The sequence below is a fragment of the Hypanus sabinus genome, chromosome 3, assembly GCF_030144855.1.
Source record: "Hypanus sabinus isolate sHypSab1 chromosome 3, sHypSab1.hap1, whole genome shotgun sequence".
Classification (NCBI taxonomy): Eukaryota; Metazoa; Chordata; class Chondrichthyes; order Myliobatiformes; family Dasyatidae; genus Hypanus; species Hypanus sabinus.
Window position 1 is genome coordinate 53,996,888 of NC_082708.1, and position 18,991 is coordinate 54,015,878.

The following is an 18,991-nucleotide window of genomic DNA, read 5'->3' on the forward strand; positions in this document are numbered from 1 at the left end:
ATCAGCTCTGACAGGTGGCATTGATGTTATTTATCTATTCACATGTTGCAAACAAACCTTGGAAGCAAGATGCACCTTTTGAAAATGAAATTAGATTCATTAATTCCATATCTGGAGAGGAGTTAATGAGAGCTCTCTAGTTGGAAACGATTTTTCCCTCAAGGCATTCATTACAATATGAATATCAGTCTTAAGTAATTGATAGCCTGAATAAATTTTATGCAAAGAGTAGGGTTAAATAGCCAAGAGAAAATGTACTAACCCTATAAAGTAAATTAAACCGAACCGATAAAACAATGCATTTTAATATATATGCAGTGCAAGGGGATTGATTACATTCTATTTAAAGCAATCATTTGAAAAGTAAACAAAAATTGCATTCAAACACACTAGTAAAATTCTAGCTTAGTTTAAACGAAAATAGTTGATGTGGTAGACGCACATAAATGCTGGAGAAACTCAGCAGGTCAGGCAGCATCTATGGAAAAGAGAATACAGGAGGAAGTATGGTAGACGATGCCCAAGATGATAGCAACTGGACAACTGCACATCAAACTTTTACCTACTACTTTGCAATATGTTAGAATGCTTTTTACTTCGATTACGCAGGTCAAACACAATGTTCTGCATCTTAGTTACTGATAGAGACAAGAAACTTGAAAGCATATTGATAAAGCAGTCTACTTGATTGGTATCCCTTTAACTTCTCTTAATATGTTACCTCCCCATTGGTATTAAGTGGTTGCAGTGTACCATCTGTACAATTCTATGCAGTTACGTACTTAGCCATTTTTATAGCACTCCTCCCAAAATACAACACCTACTAACAAAGGGCAAGGGTAGCAGATACATGGAAATACCAAGACATGCAGGTCCCAGTCCGTGGTGCAGAATATCCTCACTGGAAAATATATCACTGGTCCTTTGTTGTCACTGGGTCTAAATTCTGGAGCTCCCTCCCCGTTATTAATGGCTTTTACTAAAACCGATCAATTACAATTCTGGGCTTTCAAGAAATTTGCTACAATGAGGGTAGAATGGGTATTTAAAAAATTCACACAGTAGAATGGTACAAATTTTTCTATAAATCAACATCATCTGTGTGGCCATCTATAACATTTTACAAAGTATGTCTATAACAAGAAGTCAGCATTAGAATTAAATGTGATTTATTCAAGAACACAATAGTCAATAGTTAACTCTGATCCTCCTTACTGGTTACGATGTGCTGAGAAACGAATATGCACACTGGTTTAAAGTCCATTTAATAGTCTATCAACACAATCAACAAATGACCTGAGATCAATCTTCCCATTTCTGGCTTTGCATATTATAAATGGAATACCCTTTTCTGCTGTAGTTTTGAAAAAACGAACAGTGTTATTTTACAAATGGCTCATGGTTGAGTGTAAAATGTCAATAAAACTTAGGGGCAAACATTTGATTTAGCAAAGAAATCTGATGATTTGTGGATGCATTTATGGAAAGCTGGGAAACATTTGCAGAAGGCTCAACACTTTAATGCTCTAATACACTTTCTAGTTCAGGCATCAAATTGAACATTTGACAATTCAGCCACCACTATCAAGTGCTTAATGGAAATCGTGGAAATCTGGAAAAGGGAAATCAGTTAGCCTCATATATCAGAAATAAGAAATAGTAAACCAACATATACAGAATAATCTTCAATTGCCAGTATGTACAATTTGAAGGGATGGTTTTAGAAAATAAATACCAAATATATATTATTTCAAAATAATTCATTTGATCCCTCCAATGAAAAGCTCAAGGTGAAATTGCATACACAACTGAAGAAAGTGCACTTTACTTGTATTTTTAAAGAAAAAATGTATCCAACAGCCCTAGACACTTCCAGAAACACCTTTCAAAAATCTCAGTGGTGGGTAAATCTTCCAACACCCTTTTAGTATAGACTTATTCCAGTTAAATTACTACACCTAGTAATAGTTGAACAAATTTAAACATATAACTGAAAATACGTCTAATTTTCCAAAAAGATTTTGTGCCAATATGATAACATGTTTAACCCTAATAACATTGGAATGCAATGTTTTAATATATCTATATAATGCCCATACTTAAACAACAGTTTTTTTATACAATCCATTTATGTTTTGGCCATGATAAAATTTGGTTTTAGACTAAACAAACAACTTTTGTTGTACGTAAACTATTGCTTCCATAAGTAAGACGGCAAGTGTTGAAAAATCTTAAATAAACAGAAAATGATGGGATTGGATAAGCAGGATGAGGGATCAAATGCAAATTATCAGGGTTGTTAATTAGATTTAAAATCCCTCCCCCCAGTACAGATGTCTTCTTCCCTTTACTACCCTGTTATTTGCTTTAATACCTGTAGAATAGCAAGCAGTTTTGACGAAAGGTCATGCTGAAATGTTAACATTTGTAAGCTCAAAGATTATGCGTGACCTGGAGTAGTTTCAGCATTTTCATTTCCGTAGATTACATATCATCAGTAACTGCTTTTACAGTAGTATATTAAGTAACTGGGTCTGTCATGCCAAGTATTATCAGATACATGCCTAACACTGCTTTGACAGTATTGAAATAAGAAAAATAGACTCATCATAAATTTACTTTAAAGATCAATGACTCTCCTGTGCAAATCACATTAAAGTTAATTCTTCCAGTTACAGTTTCTTCCCCATAGGTTTGTCAAGTTAGAAATAATAAAAAAAGAACATGAACACAATAAGAGATATTTACAAATAAAACTAGAAACACACAAAACAAAAAGTCTAAGGCAGTCTTCTCTCCATACACCAACAAATCAATTTGGGGGTGGGGGGGGGGGGGGGGGAGGTCTAAGGCAGTCCTCTGTCATTATCTGCACTTTGTGGTGAGGCTGGAATGTTAACTGAAATATTTTGCCCTACTGAATCATATCAAAGTCCAGACCAACTATGAAGATACGAAGCCCAACCTGATGACCTTGAAGTGCTTTCTTCTTCCCCTAAACAGAAAACACCAATGAAAAGTCAAAATTATATAATTCATATCAACAGAGAAATAAAGATCAAGGGATATAACAGTTCTTGCAGTTATATTTGCTTGAATAGGGAAAAAATGTCTATGAATTTTCTTCCTACGTCATGGAAAATTGCTAGTCTAGTGGGCAGGCAAACTGCTTGGAAGGTTGCCAATGCTGTTCTGTAATATGAATCCTGAAATACACAGGGAATGTGTACAGTGGTTCACATTTTTGGACAGCACTTCATTTGTGCTTGAAAGTTTCATCATCCTTGACAGGACACCTAACATTAGGAAGTCAAAGACCAGGCACAATTACTGGCATACAAGTTATGAATTAAAATTGTAAAGATATTTTACCCCCAACCATAATATTTCCAAAACAAGACACTTTTGACAAGGCTTTCCATGATCTTGTTCTGTAATGCATCCAATAGATGGAGGTTACATCAGCCTCTTTGACTTAAAATGTTCTGTTTGGATAGAGTCCTCCTGTAAACCCATTTTCCACTTAAGCCTGAGAATTAATTTTACGGGGAGCAAGTGTAAATATTCTTTCAGCAAGTCTTTGGATAGTGTTCTGGTTAATGTCACTTTTTTTCCTTTTGACATGTCGACATGGTATGTAATCCTGGTTGCACATGCTGGAGAGGGTCAGAAGCCAAGGAAAAGGGGGTTGCCATTATCACTAAAGATTATTCTGCTAGACTGAGCAGTAGCTGAAATTTGGCAAGTAATCTTGTATGCTTAAGAATGAAGGCCCTCTATTTCCTGGATACAAAGCAAAAGCATAATTTGCTTCGAGGTAACCTGTGTTAGATGCATGAGGGTATGTGGGGGGGGGGGGGGGGAGTCAAATTTCTTTAAATAGTCAAAAATGCCATGTTATTTCTCTCCCACAATTACTTGTAACTGATTTTAACAGCATGACTACTTTGGTTTGCTGGCAGTCTTCCACTGGTTGAGGTTCCAAGGAATGATGACTAGGGCACTGTGAGGATATCAATGACAACTTCTACTTGACAGAGTAAAATATTTCATGGTGTTTTACAGGAACATTACTCACCAAAATTTGACAAGCTATATAAGGAAACATTAGGGTGCTCATCTTAAAGCTTAGGCAAATATGATTTTAAAGACTCGTAAGAAACAAACAGCAAAGATGGAGTGGTTGAAGAAAGGAATTCCAGAGCTTTTGCTTTTGCAGTTGACTCATGTCTATGGTGTCAGAGGCCAGAGTTGGGAATTTAGAGGGCTACAATGATAGAAGGACTAGGCCATCAAGGGAAATGGAAATAAGCCTGGGTATTTTAAAACTTGATGCCATTTGTTCACTGACAAATCAGTCAAATGAAGCCATTTAACAGATCAGACTGGGGGAAGTAGGATGATAAGTGAAAGTTATAAATTTTAAAACCATTAAGAGAACGAGAAGGAAATGAGATTTTTTTTCAGAGCATCGCTAAAGTAATGAATATATAATTTGGCGATAGAAGGAGACATTGTATTAGCCTACAAAACTCAATTGCACATCTGCTTGAAGTGGGTAATTTGCAGGATCAAGGAAAGATGGAATGTAGTTTTTCCCTACTTACAACAAAAAGTATATCTCACATTTTTACAAAGGCAGCAATGGCCCACTGAGAATCTGTGAGAAAAGGTGAGCATGTCAGATTTCATGTTTTACCTTGAGCAACAGCAGCAAGTTTACTTTTTTCTTCCTGGCTCAGTTGCAACATTGTGTCAATTACAGGGAGAAGACTCTGCTTCTCACTTCCCGCGTTTAGGAATATGAACTTCAACATAACATTCTTCAAGTATTCTAGGTTTGCAATAGACTTCTCGCGTTCCTGGTTCCTTTCTAGCCTCCTTACTTCGCTTTTCAGCAGCTATGTGGTAGAAGAAAAAAAAAAGTATAATTGATAGTTAAATGCAGAAATCAGAAAGGAACCTACAATTAATGGAAGCATGTCATGGGCCACACAATTTTGTATCATTAAGGACCAGTAGATTTCACAACAGCTTTTTGAAAGCTTATCATATTTCCCACCACAGAATAACCATTTGGTCCATGTCATACATTCTGGCTCTCAGACCAATCTTACATTACCACTTTTCCCCTGTAATCTATTCTCCTTCAGAAACCTATTGCCTTGAATCTACCTACCATCTACCTATATTAAAAAGAAATTTACATGAACATTTAACACCAATCAAGCCAAGTTAATTAATTGTGCTCTTCCTACTTACCGAGAGATGCAGATGCAAATCTGTGATCTGCATAGACCTAGATTAAGCTAAACAACTTCTCAAACAGCTAAAATGCTGTCTCTTCTGCCCCATCCCCCAAAAAGGAACATCTGTGTGGGCCACAATGACATCCACAGCCAAGCTTAAGAAGACTGTATTCTAATTCCACAATATTGACCATCAGAAGCAAAATCAGAACAACCAATTTCTCACCTATAAACATCATTAGGCCAACATACATGTTCATTTCCAGATTAACTCCTCCCTTGCCATTTTGTCAATTACCTCATTCAAAATTTCAATAAGCACTCACAGTAAACTTTCATTGGATAGTTAAGCCACTATATCAGATTTTGGAACAACAATGTGCTGCAGAGATTAACTAGATGGTTATTTTATGAGAAGAGATAGTGACCTGCCTTTAGAAGAGGAAAGCCCTTAACTCCGAGTGGAGTCATCGGGATGCTGTCGTGACAGCGTTTTTTTAGCAGGCTTTTTTATTTTTATGAGGCCGAGGTGCTAGCTCGACGCTGAACCCAGCATGGATGGAAAGCGTGCAAGGGAGCTGGCTGGATTTGAACTCAGGAGCCTTTGCTCCTAAGTCCGGCGCTGACACCACTACGCCACCAGCCGGCTCGGACCTGCCTTTAATCACTGGAATTAATAAGTATGAAAATTAATCTTGTTGAAGATTTTACAGTCAGTAAACAATCATTTCGATATTTACTAGAAAAATACATAGAGGACTTTAAAGTATTGGGAATTTTCTACATAGGAGACTGAGAATGCACAGTCACTGGATACAAGATAGGCTGGAGTCAAATCTTTTATTCAAAAGAGATCAGTTCAAATCAATTTTCTTTTATTATATTTTGACTATTAGACAAACAGAACATCGGCATCCAGTGAGATAGTGGACACAGAGGATATCGTTTCTGCCCGTATTGAATGTTGGAGTAGGACCAAAGGATTGTTTGGGAAGTATAAACATATTTTCTATGTTCTCATGTTTCAGAAAAGAGGATCAATACTCAGAATGGATTTCAGATTGGTTAGTGGAAGTGAAAATCTTGGGTTGAATGAAGCAGCCTATCAAAGTACAATTAGAGCCTTTCTAATAGGTAAATTAGAATGAACGTATGGTCTTTCTCATCATTATCTTATTTAATAAACTGACAAGTTTCCTGGCATCCAGATATTAAGTGAAGAAAACAAAGTACTGAAGCAGATTTTGTTCTTTTATGTTTTCAGCAAACTGTTTGAAATAAATTATTTCAGTCTGCTTTGAGCTCTAACCCACTATGTGCACATGCCTACCGTAATCTGTTCCATAAGCATGGCATTGGTAGCTTCTGTGTCTCTCAGGAGCCCATTTAAATGGTCAATGCTCTTTGTAGCTGTGTTTAACTTTTGTGCAATTTCTTCTTTAGTTGGCTCAGGCTGCCACTGAGGAGCATCTGAAATCCATCAATAGAATAAATGAGAAAGGTTTGTAGAGTTAACAGAACATAAATTCAAAATTATTTCCATCATTTTTCATGACCATTTCTTTCTTCAATGGAAAAGCAAACCATGTGAAAACAGGGACGCCTGCATCTTTTTAGATAGGAATTTGGTTACGCTGCTGGTATTTTAGCACAATTAAAATAAAACCTACATTTCCCACAGCACATTTTCCAGCTTGATCCACTCCACGCCAGCTATTTCCTTTCATGAACTATATATGTACTGAGGAGCTATCAAAGTTGAAAACACGTGAAATTACTTTATCCTTTAAAATGTTTACTTACAATGCAGCCAAAAACTTAAGTCTCTTTGCTCCAAAGAACATTTGTCTTTGGACATTCACAACCCAATCAAGTGTTTTTTTAACATTGCTTCTTCTTCTACATGGTCTGAAGGAGCACTTCCTGAGCAGGACCCTTGAGGTGATTTGCTTTTACTTTCCTTCATTTCACCCCATCATCAACATATCAACTCCCATTTTTCAGTTCTTTACTGAATCCTTGCCACACAAGCCATCCACCTCCCCCAAAGAAACTGACACAAATACATCACCTCCCTTACACCCCCACCACAATACTGCCACAACACTCCCAAACCAAACACCATCTCTGACAACCTTCTCTAGTTGATGGTGTGTCCAATGTCAATACTGATCACTCTCTACTGACACTCCCCCGACAACTGAGGGGGAGTTAGTTACTAATTAGGGAGAATATCCTCTCCATCTTGGAGGACTAAATCTAGTGAGGATAGGTAGGATTTTAGCCAATAAGAAAGGTACAATTATTATAATAAGTCTTTAGTACAAGTCTCCCAATAGGCAGTTGGAGCTACAGGAACAGATATGCAAGTTGATCAGGTAAAGTTGTAAAAAATGTGAGTGTTTTTAACATCCCTAATATTGACTGGGATTCTGTTGGTACTAGCTGGGGTAGAATCTGTTAGGTGCATCCAGAAGGGCTTTTTGAAATAATATGTAAATAGTCCAACCAGGGAAGTGGCTGAACTACACTATGATATGGAATGAGCCTGGCCCAATGATCAAAGTTTCAGTGAGGGAGCATTGTGGGAACAGTGATCATAATTCATTAAGTTTAAGATAGTTAAGGATAAGAATAAGACTAGGAGAAAAGTGCTAAATAGGTGGGGGGGAGGAGGGAGAGAGAAGAGGCGAATTGCAACATAATTACAAATAGACTGGGAGAGACTATTTAAGCACAAATCCATATTTGACATGAAGGAATTTGTTTAAAGACCAGCAGGTAGAGCTCAGGACTAGCATGTTCTTCTGAAGATGAAAGAAGATACAGTAGATAAGGATGGCAACATTTGCAAATCTAGGATGACAAGAGATATTGTAAGCTTAGCCAACAAGAAAAAGGAAGCACAAGGTTTAGTAAGCTGAAACTCAACAAGACCCTTGAGAATCATAAAGAAAGCAGGAAACAAGGAATGAGGAAGACTAAAGGGGTTGTGAAATGTGTGGCAAGTAGCATTAAAGACAATCCTAAGGTATCTTATATGCCTATCAGGAGCAAGGGGGTAGTGAAGGAAAGTGAAGTCATAGTGGACAGGTGTTTTCCTGATTGGAATTCTTTACCAGTGGTATTCTGAAGGATCAGTGCCAGGACATTTACTTGTCAGGATGAAAAAGGTGTTCCGTAATAGGAAGTCCGCAGACAATATGAAATTTGATGGAGTTATGGATAGTGAGTAAAACTGTCAAATAATACAGCATGATATTAATGAGTTGGAAATTTGGGTAAAGAAATGGCAGATTTAATTTAATATGGACAAGTGTGAAGCGTTACATTTTGTGAGGTCAGATGCAAGTGAGGAGTTAAACAGTAAATGGCAGGACCCTAAGGAGCATTGAGATACAGAAGGATCTTGACTTAAAAGTCCACAGCTCCCTGAACATGGCAACACAAGTGGATAAGATAGTAGTGCGATGCTATTACATTGATGTTGGGAGTTCAGAGTTCAATTCTGACGTCATCTAGAAAGAGTCTCTACATCCTTCCTGTGGAATACCTGGGTTTTCTCCTACAGTCCCAAGACATACCATTTAGTAGCTTAATTGGTCATTGTAAATGGTCCTGTGATTAAGCAAGGGTTAAATCGAGGATTGCTGTGCGATGCAGGTCAAAGGGCTGGAAGACCCATTCTGCGCTGAATCTCTAAATAACATATTGTATCTAGTTCTGATCACCCCAATACAGGAAACGTGGAAGCTTTGGAATGGGTGTAGAAGAGGATAATCAGCATGATGCCTAGATTATTAGACTGTATTAGCAATAAGGATTAATTGGAAGAAACTTATTTTCGCTGAAGAGTCCAAGGTTGAGGGGTGACCAAATAGAAATACAGAAGATTCCAGTTAATTAGGCCATCGGTTAACTGGGAAATTCACTTATTTGGGACACCTCTTAACAAAGTAGCCAGGATTCAGTTTGTTTATTTGGGACATTATCCCGCTTAATTGGGATGGGAGACGGTTGCCGAACAGCTTCTAACTAGTGTCAGTTGCATGCACTTGTGCGGCCATTTGACATGACACTGAGCTTAGAGTGAAGAGTTTTTAAATTGCACCGGCTGCGACAGTTTGTTTTCGAAAAGCAGGGATTTTTTTCACTCACAGTTGGCAAGAAATAAGTAACAAGACAATTCAGAACTGTTTTGCTCATTGCAGTTTCAAGCATTCAAGCTTAGAGATGCCAGGAATGGTCGGGAGTGAAAGTAAAATGGTTGCAAACTATGAATAATTTTAAGGTATCGACAATCATCTTGAAATGAAGATTTGACTTGTCAACAGCATTATATGAAGTAGTCCATTATCTGCACTAGGTGCCTGTCCTGATTTTGTTCATTTACAGTCAAAAGAATGTGACACAGATGAATTCCTCCGTCGATAGGTATTAGGAACTAACAGGTTTATAATACTATAGTACTATTGGCAGCATTCTAATTTGTTCTGTATTTCATTTAAAAAATATAATTCATTACTCAGTTCATCTTTCTTTTTAACTATTTCTATGAAACTTCGGCTAATTGGAGCAGCTGCTTAATTGGGCCAAAATGTACTGGTCCAGATGTGTCCCAATTAACTGGAATCCAATGTAAATAAAATTGGGAGATGTACAAATAAGGTAGATGGCCTTTTCTCCTTGAGTGGAAAAGGTCAAATCAAGTTGACATTGGTTTAAGGGGAGAGAGGAAAGCTTGATGGAGACCACAAGAAGAATTTTTTCTTTCCCTCTTGCAGAGTTATAGGTGCCTAGACCATGCTGCCAAGAGAGGTGATAACAGCAGATATGATAATCTTTAAGAGACATTTAGACAGACATATGAATAGATAGGGAATGGAGGGACCAACCGCGTGCAAGCAAATTGGATGAGTTCACATTGGCATTGTTTTGGTGCAGTCATGGTGGGCTAAAAAAAATCTGTTTCTGCACTGTGCTGTTCTAAATGGATACTAATAAACTTCTCCTTCCAATCCACAGTACTCCTTGCCCCCTTCCTTGCACTCCAGAGATCAGTTCCAAGTCACAGCTAACACATAGGCATTACGTGTTCTGCCATTTTGCTGAGTGTTAGTAGGCCCTGACAGCTGAAGCTTTGCACATTTTTCCCCAAGTGGCAAATTATTTTTTTGCCATGCCTCACAATTAACATGGCATTTGGGGCACCAAGTAAGTTCTAGATAATTAGAAATCTTAAAATTCTTTCTCAATGTTTACATTATACAAGTTTAGAAAATAGTATTTAGTATGATTTGTCCTTTACGAAAGTATAATTAAATATTACAAATTAAGTAGAAAATTTTCTAAAAAATCTTAACAAATGCAGAACAAATTTTCACGATCTTAAATCTTATAGACTTGGATGGTGAAAGTTAATTAAGTACCATTTTAAGATTGCTCCAAATTCATTATTGTTAACCAACCTGACTTAGTCTCAGGAGAACTGAGTAACTGCTCAAGCGATGCAACTTGGCTACTAGTTGATAGCACTGACTCTGTTTCGGTCATCTCCATTCCCTCTCCTTCTTCACGATCAATGGAATTTATATCTATTAGAGATAAGTCCATGCTTTTTCGGTCACGCAAAATCTTCCCTGAAGGTTGAATTGGGGGAGAACCTTAAACAAATATACATGAACAAAAGTTAAATTATGTTCCCATATTTTACACTGGTCCAAGATAATTAAAAGTTATTATTTGTGAAAACTATTATTATATTCCTCTATATGCCCACAGCTCCTGTTTATGCTAAGCCAGTATAACTTTGTTGTAACCGCTATGAGTCACTGTCTGGTGGTGCTGAAGAATTATTATGACTCAGCAGTTGTTGGTAGCAAATCTAGTTTTATTTCAGAGGAATGTAGTCAAAACAAACCAATGTGTCTTTTTTTAAAGCACCCAGGATTACAACTCCATTTAGTTGAGACAGGAAGAGCAGAGGGATATGTTGATTTGGTTTGAAGTAGTAAGAGGTAGTCCACATGCCTTTCCTCAATCTCTCTTTTCTATCTCCTTCCCCCTTTCAAGGTCAAGCTCAAATTCAAGTTTATTGTCATCCGACTATACACATATGCAACCAAATGAAACAACTTTCATCCAGCCCATGGTGCACCAAGATGTATGACACATAGCAAAATATATCTCACATTCCCCAAAATATTATACTATAAATAAGTTAATAAAATATAGTTCAAAATACATGTAGTAAAGCACTAAACGGTAAACACCTTGCTGTCCTAGTTACAAGACCTCGGTAATGGCAGGATATCCATTAATTTCACTGCCTGAGGGAAGAAGCTGTGACAGTCTGACATTCCCAGTCCTGATGCTTCTGTATTTCCTTCCTAACCATTGTGGATCAAGAAAATAGTGGTATGGGTGGTAAGGATCCTCAACAATGCCAAGGGCCCTTTGTAAATACTCCCTGGAGAAACTCCTGCTGCAAAGCCCTGGGCAATATGAATAGCCTTCAACAACCACAGAACTTCCTTTTCTGCTAGGGATGTTTCCAGCCACTGCTCAGTCACTCCCATCTGATTTCTAGAATTTAGCCCCCATGCCTATGTTTGAACCAATACTGCAAAGAAGTCTGTAGCCAGCTGGTCCTGAAAGAAACTAAAATCGATCACTTTCCACGCTGCATGAACCCTGTAAGCTGGTGACTAATAAGTTTTGGTTGATGACCTTATTATTAACTCTAATATGCAGAACAGCATGTAAATGAATAATTCCTCATCCAAGTTGTAGATCATTTGTGAAAGGCTCTAAGTATATTTCAATTAACTATTTGAACGAATTTCATATAACAATCTGATTTATAAGCAAGTTCATATTCTTTAATCAATTATCAATTGTATTCACCAATTAGGTAATAAAACCTAATGGCACTAAACAGCAACTCCTTTGCTTGTATCTTCGGAAACAGCTCTATTTCCATCCTTAATATCTCTATTTTTCCCTTTTGGGGTTCTTTTGAAGACCCCAACCTGGAGTTACACGCTGACTTCAGTTCTTTGTGGGAATGGGACCCGCTCTTGGGGTGTCATGACTGGCTGTTATCCGACATGCCAAGGGCACGGCCTAAGAGTTCAGCTTGCCTTTGGAGGCCCAGGATCTCAGGGCTGTGGAGACAGACTGATTGAAGGTTGGTGTCCCAGACCGGTGTGTTGTGGGAGCTGGACGATCTTTGGCTGTGTGCCCTGAGACCTGAGATCTTTGGGCACAGAGCTCAGAAAAAGTAACGCAACGGATTTTAAAGTCAAAAACCAGTGAGTTGGTTGTTATGTCTCTCCTCTCGCTGTGAAACAGAGACACCTCTTTCTCCCTTATTAGGAAGAGAGAGAACCTGTGGTATGTCAAATGCCGGGTGAAATGCAAAGTCTTTGGGGTAACTGCAAGTCCGTGTCTTTGCTGTCGTTTTTGCTGCACACTTGAGTACTCGGTGGCGGATGTCGATGCTTTTTTTGCTGGTGGGGGCGGGTGGATTGTTGCTTGCTGCTGCTTACCCCTGGGGGAGGGGTTGCTAGGTGGGTTAATTTGTGATTCTAACATTTCACTATCATTCATCCTGTGGGGATCTCCTCTGTGTTTGTGGATGGTTGCGAAGAAAAAGCATTTCAGGATGTTAATTCTATATATTTCTCTGACATTAAATGTACCTTTGAAAATCAACATGGAAAGAACAATATATGCAAGCGATTAATGTTCTTTCCCCTTTTACATCAACACAGCACATCATAGCTGTGATCCTGCAAATCATGGAGCAATACAGCCCAGAACATTGATCATTTCTCCCCTGCCACCCGACTTGAGTTCCTCCAGCATTTTGTGAGTGTTGCACCAACACAGCATATTCAGTAAATTTATCCACCATCTCAAATGAGCAGACAGCACTCTGATAAGTATTGATACTCACTTGCTAAAATGTTGTCATTTTTAAGCTGGAATATTTGTGCTTCCATTGTAGACAATTGGTTCTGTAATGATTCAACAGTCTTTTTGTGATTTTCCTGTAGTTGCTGGACTTGCTCGCGAAAGCTCTTTTGAGCTGCTTCGTTCTGGATGTTCAACTGACTTACAGTCTGAACATGTTCTGATTTCAACATTGCATTTTCTGACTGGACACTGCAAAGTCTGCAAATTATTGTACAAATATATAGATCAAGATCAATTATTCAATTGGTTCTTGGGAGACACAATAATGGCAACTTCCCTCAAGCTCATTCCCTGGTTTAATTATTAATTATATGTGAAAATCTAAGAAGCAATTTTGAATTCATAAATAATTTATTTAGTTAGTTATTGAGCGTGGAACAGGCCCTTCTGGCCTAACGAGCTGCACCACCCAGAAACCCACCTATTTAACACTACCCTAATCACAGGACAATTTATATGACCAATTAACATACTAATCAATACATCTTTGGAGTGTGGAAGGAAACCTGAGCACCTGGAGGAAACCCATGCATTCACAGGAAGGACGTACAAACTCCTTATAGACAGCATCGGAAATGTACTCCAGTGCCCTGAGCTGTAATAGTGAGCATTGTGCTAACCGTTATGGTACCGTGGCACCCCAACAGTTATATGCTGTTACATAGAAACATAGAAAACCTACAGCATCATACAGGCCCTTCGGCCCACCAAGTTGTGCCGAACATGGCCCTACCTTAGAAATTACTAGGTTTACCTATAGCCCTCTATTTAGTAGCTCCATGCACCTATCTAAAAGCCTCTTAAAAGACCCTGTCGTATCCGCCTCCACCACCATTGCTGGCAGCCCATTTCATGCACTCACCATTCTCTGAGTAAAAAACTTACTCCTGACATCTCCTCTGTACCTACTCCCCAGTACCTTAAACCTGTGTCCTCTTGTGACAACCATTTTAGCCTTGGGAAAAAGCCTCTGACTATCCACACGATCAATGCCTCTCATCATCTTGTACATCAGGTCACCTCTCATCCTTCGTTGCTCCAAGGAGAAAAGGCTGAGTTCACTCAACCTATTCTCATAAGGCATGCTCCTCAATCCAGGCAATATCCTTGTAAATCTCCTCTGCACCCTTTCTATAGTTTCCACATCCTTCCTGTAGTGAGGTGACCAGAACTGAGCACAGTACTCCAAGTGGGGTCTGACCAGGTTCCTAAATAGCTGCAACATTACCTCTCGACTCCTAAATTCAATTCCACGATTGATGAAGGCCATACGCCTTCTTAACCATAGAGTCAACCTGCGCAACTGCTTTGAGCGTCCTATGGACTCAGACCCTAAGATCCCTCTGATCCTCCACTCTGCCAAGAGTCTTACCATTAACACTATATTCTGCCATTATATCATGTTATGGTATAATGAAATCTAGCACTATAAATTAATTCTCAAGCACCTCTAAGTTAATTTAAGCAACTCATTGAGTCAGATAATGCAAAAAAAAGATATACATAAACATTTCTATGCCTTTGAGAAATTTCAGCATTGCTACTTATACTGAAATTCACCATAATATTCACCATAGACACAATAAACAGTACATGATTACATGGGTTAAAACAATTACTTGAGAAACATTAACAGCCGCGTAAACTGCTGATGATTTAAGAGTCATTTGTCTTCCAATTAAAATACTCATCATCTATATTTGTTTTGCACCTTTTCAATTGAATTTTAAAACTGTTTGCTACTGTCATTTCTAATGACGTACTGCTGAGTATGACATATAGCTTATGTGTAATAATGTCAGACTTCACCTTTAGAATGACTAACACTTTAAATAACATATATAAACAGGTAAAATGATACTCATGTATCTGTCCTTTTATCAGTTTATGCTATGGATCAAAAAGTTAAAATATGCTTTTAATGCTCACTTTGTGAAACATAAAATTCAGTATTTATCTACAATCCTGATGTAAAGAAATTGTATGTGTACAAATTTAACTAGTTTATGAGAATAGCCGTTTTCCTTTGAAAATAAAAGATCTTATACTACTGTGGTTTACTGTTAAAGTGTGAGCAGAGAAATCAACTAATATTCAAATTTCCAGAATGGATGTTCTCTAAATATTAAAACTGGATGTGTTAATCCTCTAATTTTAGCATCAAGTAATGCCAAGCTTAAAAATATCCAAGAATCAGACAATAATGAAATAAATAATAAATATACTTTGAATTTTGAGTGTGCCTGGAATAACAATGTTAAGATGAGTAAAAACTGTGATTGCGTGTATGATTATGGGTAAATGTAGAGAAATTCTAAGATTGTCAGAAAACCAGTTTCAACTGCTAGCTCACAGAGGTATGACATGGATGGACAACTAATCTATTGCTGGGTAGCCAACCCACTGCCTGAGGCAAGATGACATTTTAAATACATTAATGCAGATGGAAGTCTCTGCCTTAACTAGCTTTGGAGGATTTAACATGGCAATCAGGCTTGTAGGGCCTGAGAAAAAGTGGAGGAAGCTTTGAAGAGCATTCAAATAGCTTAGGAAAAGCAGGAGTGGCCTTAGAAGCCTGCACTTTCCACTGAACCATGCCCAATTCATCACTATCCAAATACGAAGTTCATCCAGAGCTGCCTTTCTCAACCTTTTTGCCCTGGAGGAACCCTTGAAATTATTTTCAGGTTTCAGGGAACTCCTGCGTAAAAACTATTATATCTACAGCTTAGTGTGATCAGTAAGTTGTAGATACAATAATCCAAAAATAATTGTAATAAGTTCTGTTGCTAAATATCTTGCTTCCTGAATCCTTTTACTAAATGTGATTTATTAACAAAAACTTTACTGTTTGTTTTGAGATTCCAACAGTCGTTTAAAATAATCAGCACTTTTACACGTCATACAGCTGTGATTTGTAGTTAAGTGTCTTTTCAATTTTATTGCAGCCATTGTGTGTATTTGTACGTTGTTTGTCACAGACGAGGCGCAATGGAACAGGACAACGTGGATCATCAGTCCATATAAAACCCATTGGTAAGTAGCTTTCATTGGAAAGACAGCTTTTTTTTTGTGTCCGTTGTTGCACTAGTGCAGTGAAATGACTCAGAAGATTGTAATTTTTCATCATTAACCTTATCAGAATTGTCCATAGGCCTAGAATCCTCCTCTTCAAAAATCGCCACACTAGTGGCACGTAAAAATTCCTTTTTTCAAATGAAAATTTCCTTCCGATTTTCTACTACACTGGTAGAATTTGTTCACTCCCAAAGGTCGGCGGTGCACGAGGGAAGTTGAGGGAGGTAATTCGGGAGAGAGAGGCTGACGTCACAGCCGAAGTTATCCAAAGCTTGGAAAATGCACTTCACGTTCCTCATCAGCCTACAGTCCTCCCCTCTGTGCAATACAGCACCACTGACCAATTATCAACAGCTTCCCCAGCTTGTGTCGAAACTGAGAATGGACAACTAAATAAACATGGCAATGCCATATTGGATTGAGAGACCTCTATCAGGACTGCTGGTTCGCTGCCCACCACTGCCAGCGCTAGCATCGTGCGAAGTTCAAAAAATTATACTTATTTTTAAAAAATCATGATCTCTTACAGAACCCTGGTTGAGAAACCCTAATCCAGAGTCTAAAGACAAGATCTACATATACTATTCAAGTTGTGGTTTGGGCTAACTTGATTAATTCTCTCTGAACCAATCGACCTCTGCCAATTAAGCAGCTCAACCCATTGAATATCCAGGTTAAAGTTAGAGCAAATAAATACATAAATAAGTTACAAAAGTAAAATCATAAGTAGAGTTGGACGTACTTTTCTCGCATCTCTGTCTCCCTGGTAACAGTTTCCTGCAATATCTTGTTATGTCGTTCCAGCAGCATGTCATGCTCTAACTGTAGAGCCTGCAAGTCACCCACACTGACTTGCAGATGGCACTGACTTTCATGTAATTTGGCCTTCAACTGATCAATCACCGTTTGGAGATGTTCTCTACAAAAAAAATGGTAATTATTCAGCATAGCCTCTATACAGCCCTTGGAATAGTATGGGGTCCTGAGCTAGGTTAAGCAAAATTTGACTCAATGAAAGAATGTAGTTACAGTTTCATTCCTAACAACTTCTCTTTGGTGGTTATAGTATGAGCATATTGACATATTAAGCAAGGAAAGAAAATGATACATCAAGCAAGCATAAGAAATCAACATCTTGAATTTTCACTCATTTAAACAAATGCACTGCAAATTCTTTTTAACTTTCTAATGTTTCTAAGATTAAAACTATTTATAATTGTAACTTCACCATCACAAAACATTCCAAATCACTGTTGCAAAATAGCAAAAGACAAATTATTCTAAACAATTTTCATTCTTTGAATATTGAAAACTTTCAAAGATCTGTTTGATTTTTTTTCTATTCAAACCACGATACAATATTGCACATTCAACTCATCTGAATTTTATTTACTTGATGCTGTCCTTGCCTGTCTTTTACTCTCATCATAATCAAAACTAAACATTGCTAGAAACTTGGATATTTTGCGAACATCCTCCATAATTTATGAACTTCTTTAAAATGCAAGTATTTTGATCCTTCTGAATGTTTTAATGTAACGTTAATAATCTTTTGTTATCGTTAGCTATTTTAGCATAACATTCCAAGTTTTTGTTTTTTATCATTGACAATAATCAGTATATTATTACTCCCATGATCCATTAATTCAATGAATTCATGTTACTAGAGGTTTTTAACCAGTTACCAATAACTAGATTAGTGTAGCTTTATTATTAACACTTAAAAAGTTTTATTCCAGAAACTATTCTGACCCGTCCATTGTGCTAATTTGCCCCAGCCAGCCACATCACCAGTGAACTCAAAATGTTATACTTACACAAGTGAAGGAAACAGTGTAAAATTCATCAACAAGTAACAGTGAATTTGCAATTAGGTATTTGAAAAGTGATACCAAAAAGAGAAAAATTATTTTGGCTTCCATAACTCACTTTTCTTGCTGGGACAATTCATTTTCATTCTGGGTAGCTGATCGGTTCTTCTGTTGCTTTAAGACATTATGAACACGAACCTTGTAACTTTCAAAATCCTCAGCAGTTGCTTTTTGTTCAGCCTGTAAGACAATATATATATATTAAAAAAATCACTAAGTAGAGAAGAATTTTAAGGAGTTTCATTCTTCACACCTTGGTATTATAGATCATTAAAACACAATCACTCCTCAATTCCCAGCAGTTAATGATGTTCATTGATAGTTTTGTTTTCTTTGAGATAGATCATTATTTCTTTTGTATACTGCTGGAGACTACAAATCTATTCCCATGTGATGAGCATAAATGCTTTGCAAAGTGATGATTCTACCATACAATCATGCTTAAATGGAGTGCAGATCAGATGAAGAGCAATTCCAAACCATTGGTAACTGCTGAGTTCTCCAAGTTGGGGAGGAAATCAATGACGATTAGGTTTACATTTAACATTGTAGCTTGCAGAAAAGGAGGACTGAAAATTTTACTCAGTGATTTATAACATAAATTACCTTTGTATACAAGTAACCTAATTTCTGATTTCATATATAGTCCCCATACTTAGATACTGAATAGATATTTCCTATAAAGGAGTTAAAAGAGATTGAGTAGGGCAACTTATTAAAGGAATGGAGGGTTATGGGCTGAGTGCAGGTCGGTGGGACGAGGTGAGAGTAAGCGTTCGGCACGGACCAGAAGGGCCGAGATGGCCTGTTTCT

General features: G+C 37.6%; 1 protein-coding gene across 1 annotated transcript in view; it reads right to left on the reverse strand.

Moving 5' to 3' along the window:
• Positions 1 to 289: 289 nt before the first annotated feature.
• Positions 290 to 18,991, reverse strand: part of LOC132391328 (GRIP and coiled-coil domain-containing protein 2) — a 59,012-nt gene continuing 40,310 nt past the window's right edge. The window contains exons 17-23 of the mRNA XM_059964367.1: positions 18,237 to 18,358; positions 17,050 to 17,226; positions 13,210 to 13,427; positions 10,718 to 10,912; positions 6,580 to 6,719; positions 4,700 to 4,901; positions 290 to 2,995 (exon numbers count right to left, since the gene is read on the reverse strand). Coding sequence (XP_059820350.1) covers positions 2,928 to 2,995; positions 4,700 to 4,901; positions 6,580 to 6,719; positions 10,718 to 10,912; positions 13,210 to 13,427; positions 17,050 to 17,226; positions 18,237 to 18,358 — 1,122 coding nt within the window. The 3' untranslated portion in view covers positions 290 to 2,927. The remainder of the gene's footprint in view (positions 2,996 to 4,699; positions 4,902 to 6,579; positions 6,720 to 10,717; positions 10,913 to 13,209; positions 13,428 to 17,049; positions 17,227 to 18,236; positions 18,359 to 18,991) is intronic.